Source organism: Rutilus rutilus, assembly GCF_951802725.1.
Source record: "Rutilus rutilus genome assembly, chromosome: 22".
NCBI classification, from domain to species: Eukaryota; Metazoa; Chordata; class Actinopteri; order Cypriniformes; family Leuciscidae; genus Rutilus; species Rutilus rutilus.
The window spans coordinates 3,445,695-3,452,295 of NC_140227.1; the positions used below are offsets into that span (position 1 = coordinate 3,445,695).

General features: G+C 38.8%; 1 protein-coding gene across 1 annotated transcript; it reads left to right on the forward strand.

Moving 5' to 3' along the window:
• The first annotated feature begins 473 nt into the window (after positions 1-473).
• On the forward strand, positions 474-6,210 carry LOC311282299 (uncharacterized protein). The gene is made up of 8 exons (XM_084395983.1): positions 474-660; positions 1,364-1,463; positions 1,554-1,634; positions 1,761-1,820; positions 2,160-2,207; positions 5,799-5,820; positions 5,907-6,013; positions 6,111-6,210. The coding sequence occupies exons 1-8, from the start codon at positions 631-633 to the stop codon at positions 6,146-6,148; spliced, it is 486 nt and encodes a 161-aa protein (XP_084252109.1). The 5' UTR covers positions 474-630; the 3' UTR covers positions 6,149-6,210.
• The last annotated feature ends 391 nt before the right edge of the window (positions 6,211-6,601 follow it).

Consider the following 6,601-nt stretch of genomic DNA (forward strand, 5'->3'; position numbering starts at 1 on the left):
ACCTTAAGAAACCTTAAGTGCATGCAGTGTTGAGGAATTATATGTATAATTTCATGTGTCGATTAGGTGATTCAAGAAATACAAACATAATGGTCTTAAATTATCCTACATTAAGTGATACAAGGTATTCCTCCTGGTTCTGGAAGCACTGGAATCCAAGTTTGTATGTGTTTTAAATAATGATTGCTCTATTTAATAAATGTATGTTATTCTTTTCTTTTTCTTTTACTTTGTGATATGGACCTAAGGGTCTGAAATAAAGAATGAATAGAATAGAATAGAAGACATAGATCACATATGAGATGACGCACCGACTCACATAGAGACCTCTCAGTTAAAAACAAACTGTAAAAAAGACACACACACACACACACACACACACACACACACACACACACACACACACACACACACACACACACACACACACACACACACACACACACACAGCTCTGACATAGATTGCCAGCAGATGAGGGACTGATAGAAGTGGTTTACAGGATCTCCTAGAGGCCACGCCTTCAATGCGTCATTGTTTCTGGCTGGTTAAAAACCAAGTCGAAGAAGTCGAGTATAAAGGATTTACAGGAGACACTGGTAAGAAACACTTGTTTCAGTCTACAACCTACAATGAACCAAACAGACAGCAAACACGTTTTGGTAAGTGTGTGAGAACTGTTTTATGTGCGAACTAAACATTTTAAATACTGTGAAAAAGTCTTTGGTTGATAAATTAACCATTACCAAGCATGTAAATATAATCTTTTCACTGAATGACTAAAAGGGATTTTGTTTGTTTTCTACATTCTTCAGAAATTGTTTTTGGTTTCCATTTTCTTGTCTTGAACTGTTTCTTATCCCTGATTTAGACATATGTGACCCTGGACAACAAAACCAGTCACATGGGTCAAGTTTTTTAAATTGAGATGTATACATTACCTAAAAGCTGAATAAATAAGCTTCCCATTGGTGTGTGGTTTGTTACGATAGGACAATATTTGGCGGAGATACAACTATTTGAAAATCTGGAATCTGAGGGTGCAAAAAAATCTAAACATTGAGAAAAATGGACAACTTTAAAGGCGATTATGTTTGCGATTGTGCTGCAGTCACTCACAAAAATAAATGTTTTATATATTTACGGTAGGAAATTTACCAAAATATCTTCATGGAAAATTATCTTTACTTAATATCCTAATGATTTTTGGCATAAAAGAAAAATCAATCATTTTGACCCACACAATGTATTGTTGGCTATTGCCACAAATATTCCCATGCTACTTAAGACTGGTTTTGTGATCAGCCAGATCTCACATATGTAATTTGAGAGTTATATATTAAAACAGTACTCTCATAACTCCAGGCAATATTTGTTGGGGCGCTCAGTACTCTATGTGTCGAAACATGCCCAGAGAACCATTTCCAACTTCCAGATTTGCAGTGCTGCCTTAACTGCCCAGAAGGTGAGCTCCACTGACTAAATAATAATACATCTGAATATATTGCAGTGACCACTGTTAATCACTAAATAATCATTCATTGCAAATCTACAGGTTTGTATGTTGTCAAGAACTGCTCCGAAGGACCTGGAGTCCACATTGGTGTGGATTGTAATAAATGCCGCAGCTGTGAAGGTATGTAAAAACTGTTTCACCGCTGTTTACATGACTGAGTTTATAGACTAGATGCCTTTGCAGACCAGACTGGACTGTTCATTTCAGTTCTGCTCTGAGAATACAATCCCTTTTCTCAACCTATAGAAATTGGACAGATAACTGTTTCCAACTGCATGCAGTTCGCAGACACACAGTGTGCCATGGGTGAGAATAATACTTCATTTCTTACATTTTTCATATATTTCTGCAGCTTCAATAATTTGTTTTTGTAACATCTTTTGAAATGTTTCTTTAGTACATATTGGTATGCAAATTTACAGAGCCTATTTTTAAGGAAAACTTTTACAAGAGAACAAAAACAATAATTCTCGGGGGACCAAAAGTATTGGTATAATTTGTATTTGTAAACCCATCTGTATGCTGCTTTTGTTCTAAGTTCAAATTTTCCTGCCTATGTATCTGACATTGTTTTTTCCTTTTCATATACTTTCCCTTTTACCTGCTGCTTGTCATTTATTTTAGTTTATCTTTTATTTCTCTTAGTTCCTACTGCAGACCCATCTGTTCCTACACATCCAACACAGTTAGAAGGTGAGTCATATTTCATATAGTCCATCAATATAGACCATTCCTCAGGGTCATGCTGATAGTACTCCCCTTGTTAGGGTCATTATTTAGAGTACTTTGCTACCCATAGCTCGTATGTTATCACCCTTCACCACCCAGGCTCAGGTAGAGAAACAGAGTAGTTATTCCCCCCCATTTGGGAAGGTTGAGTATGCTCTCTTGGAGCCAAAGCACTGCCCGGGCTGACGCCTGTGACTTTCGAAGCCGTAGGCCTTACAGAAGGCCTCCTCGATAGTCCAGTAGCGTAAGGTTGTACTTCCCTTGCTTTAAAGGGTCAGTAGCACTTCCGCTGAGTACACTGCCTGTTGGCAATGTTAAATAAGTATGACGAGGCCCACAGAGTTGTCTGTGAGAGTACCTGGCTTCTGTGGCTAGCTCTGCTAACAGTCCCGCTATCAAATAGTTAGGCCTTAACATGCCCCTTGAAGGCGGCTCCCCAACAAGTGGATGCGTAGCATTGCAAAGGCATTAAGTATCACGTTGCAGGCCCCCATGGAGCCTTCCTGTTTCTAGCCAGAAACAGGTCTAATCAGGTTTGAACACATTGTTCCAGAATTTATCTGAGGATCATTCTGTATGAATACTTAGCTCCTTAAGTCTGGTCGGAAGGTCGAAGGACTCTCACGAGGCCTCTCTGTTAGATCAGCCCTAGAGCTGGAGGTGCCCCCCTTATTAGGGTCCCTTTCAGAGTGGCTTTGAAGCTTTTGAGTAGAGTTACTCCCCTCGTTTGCAAGGGTTAGAGCACTATAGGCTACGTGCACAAGCGTCGTGACAAACTTCCGCTATTGTCAGAAGTCGGCATATCAGTTTCCGGTTTACGACTGTCTTCATCGGCATCCGCTATAAACAAACAAGATGAGTGCTGCTGTTGTACGAAACAAAGAGTTATAATGTGCGTGACACATCTAAGTTTCTAAGAACTGTAGGTGGATCTAACGCCCGTTTCACACATACTCCGTGTGCAGTGTGTGTGTGTGGTGCAGCAGCAGCACGCGCTGTAGTGCTTCACATATGATGTGTTTGCAGTGAATAACTGATTCACGGCTGTACCACAAACACTTACTTACTATTTTTATTTCAAATCCAGAAGTTATGCTGCAACTTTTATTAAAAAAAAAGTTTTGTCAGCATTGCGATTCTCTTTGTACACATATACACTCTTTAATGGACGCATGCACGTTTAAACACAATTTAAACAACGTAGGGCTATTATTCCATGCATTACTTATATTAAATTGCTCAAGCAAGTGGTCAAATATTTAACTGTAAATTGACAAAAACAGCCGACTCTCATGCCTTTTCTTTTGCATTTAAATTTAAAAGAATGAGACGAGTGTTGTTCATAATGTCGCCTTGCTGAAGTAAATTGTATTTTTCCTTGCTTTACCCCGGTCTTCTAAAAGTAAAAAGATGACTGTGAAAAATAGTAGTATATAATTAAATGCATTTATGGTGAGATTACTAGATTTTATTTAATTAAACGCATTTATGGTGAAATTACTACATTTTCAGGTCAATCTTTGTTAATTTTGACCACACGAAACATGCGCTGTCACTTTAATTCAGCTTTTGCAGCACAGCAAAAATAGACTCGGTGCAGAAACGATCTCTGATCTCTAAACTACAATTTACTTCAACAAGGCGACATAATGAACAACACTCGTCTCATTCGTGGAGGTGGAAAAACAAGTTCTTTGTGACATGCAAGATTTATTTTATTAAAATTTAAATGCAAAAGAAAAGGCATGAGAGTCGGCTGTTTTTGTCAATTTACAGTTAAATATTTGACCACTTGCTTGAGCAATTTAATATAAGTAATTCATGGAATAATAGCCCTACGTTGTTTAAATTGTGTTTAAACGTGCATGCGTCCATTAAAGAGTGTATATGTGTACAAAGAGAATCGCAATGCTGACAAACCTTTTTTTTAAATAAAAGTTGCAGCATAACTTCTGGATTTTAAATAAAAATAGTAAGTAAGTGTTTGTGGTACAGCCGTGAATCAGTTATTCACTGCAAACACATCATATGTGAAGCACTACAGCGCGTGCTGCTGCTGCACCACACACACACACACTGCACACGGAGTATGTGTGAAACGGGCGTTAGATCCACCTACAGTTCTTAGAAACTTAGATGTGTCACGCACATTATAACTCTTTGTTTCGTACAACAGCAGCACTCATCTTGTTTGTTTATAGCGGATGCCGATGAAGACAGTCGTAAACCGGAAACTGATATGCCGACTTCTGACAATAGCGGAAGTTCGTCACGACGCTTGTGCACGTAGCCTATAGTGAGTTCTACTCTCCAGGGTGCCCATCTCTATGATCCGGTCTATGAGCGATAACTATCTGCAGTCCTCCCTATCGGATTCCTCTACAAGTGAGGAACATAATGTTAGAGACTCTGTTTAGGAAACAGACAGGTTGTTGGCAAGACTAGGTCAGTAAAATAGACCAGGTCAGCCTCACTGGTGGCATGAGGGGTTGACTTTATGTCCCCCTCAAAAAGTGACTGGACGGGAATTCTTTTGGACCCCCTGGCCATATTCCCTTAAAGAAACCCCTTCCATGGAAGCTGTTGGTTCCAAGCCTTTGAGCGGCCTTGGTAGGCCTTCATTGTATCGGAGGCCTCTCTGAGGCTTATAGCTTGGGCAGTGGCCGTAGGGAATACTGTCACTGTATGTGACCCGAAGGGGGAGTGTTTTGGCATTTCAGTGAAATTTGACGTGCACTCCCCTCAGCATGGTGGCGTTGGTAAATCGTTCCCCATAGCGTCAAATCGACGAAAGGGAACGTCTAGGTTACGACTGTAAACTCTGTTCCCTGAGAACAGGGAACGAGACACTGCGTCTTTCACATGCCTCGGGGATGCCTGCTCAACAGTTCCTTCAGACGATAAGTTGTTGACATGTTCTCTAGGTGCCCCTTATATACTCCCGGGTCGCACTAGTAGTGACGTCATAGGCTGTCACCGGCCAAAAGGATTGCCGTGATTAGATAAGCGTTTCAGACACTGGTTAACACAGAGGCGTTCCCCAAAGCGTCAAATCGACGCAGTGTCTCATTCCCTGTTCTCAGGGAACAGAGGTTACAGCCGTAACCAAGACATTTTCATTGGTAGTCTCTTTGCAAGATGTTATTGGGCCAAGAAGCTAAAAAGAAAAAGAAAAGAGAAAGAGAAAGGAAAACAACAACAATAACAATCCACCCAAAAATTATAATCAACTCTATGAAATACATTTAAACACGATATACAATGGAAAAGTATAGTTGTTTGCGCGAATCCGTGTGAACTGGGATCGTTTTGACAATGTTGTCGTCTGTATGTGAAACTTTTAAACATCATAAAGAAAAAACATTTATGTTTTTTGTACACTGTTGTCGTGTAAATGTACCCTCAGATACCCCTCAATAAACCCATGCAGATATATATATATATATATATATATATATATATATATATATATATATATATATATATATATAAAATATTATATTATATTAACATATATTAATATATGCTAATTGCTTTGGCCTATTTTCTCCCTAGGACAACTGCCACAGATATCCTTGTGAGTTTATCTTCTTTTTTTAACTTCTTTGCTTTGTGAAAACTGAATTCATGGTAAATGTAATAAAATATTGAACCAATCCTCAGGTATGGCTGCTCATATGTGGTAGTTGCTGTCTTCATGCTGGCTGTGATCGTGGCAATCTGCTTTATCAGAATCAGTAAATCTGGTGAATCTGATGAAAGCTCTGCAGGTAAATAACCAATCTGCTCTTCATATTTTGTCATTCTGTGTACTGACACAAACACTAATGAAATCTTGACCGGATGTGTGTTGATTATGTTTTTCAGGAGAACCATTCAATATAAAAGACACAGAGACAGTCTAAAGAAAATCTTAAAGGAGAACTCCGGTCAATTTTAACATTGAGCTCATTTTTTTGTACATTTAGAGTGCTGTCAATTCAGAGAACAACGACAAAAATCGGTGTTGCCTACACCGTGTTATCCTCTTTTTAAAATTTGCACCCTGTTGACTTCAATGGGGCTATGGGTTTAAAACCTGCCCCATTGAGTGCAAATTTTAAAAATAGAATAACCCGGTGTAGGCAACACCGATTTTTGTCGTTGTTCTCTGTATTGACAGCACTCCAAATTTACAAAAAAATGAGCTCAATGTTAAAATTGACCGGAGTTCTCCTTTAACTCAGGAAAAGGCTGACATCATGTGAATTATCATAAGGATTCAATGGAATTAGAAATACTGCAATAAAAAAAAGTTATATATTGTCGGTCATAAGGTGCAGGCTAGTTCAGATTTTTTTTTTTTTTTTTTTAAAGTC

Coding starts and splice junctions, on each gene's coding strand:
- LOC311282299 (XM_084395983.1), top strand. CDS start 631: ATGAACCAAACAGACAGCAAACACGTTTTG. Junction 1,635..1,760: donor TAAATGCCGCAGCTGTGAAG/GTATGTAAAAAC, acceptor CTCAACCTATAG/AAATTGGACAGATAACTGTT. Junction 6,014..6,110: donor ATCTGATGAAAGCTCTGCAG/GTAAATAACCAA, acceptor TATGTTTTTCAG/GAGAACCATTCAATATAAAA.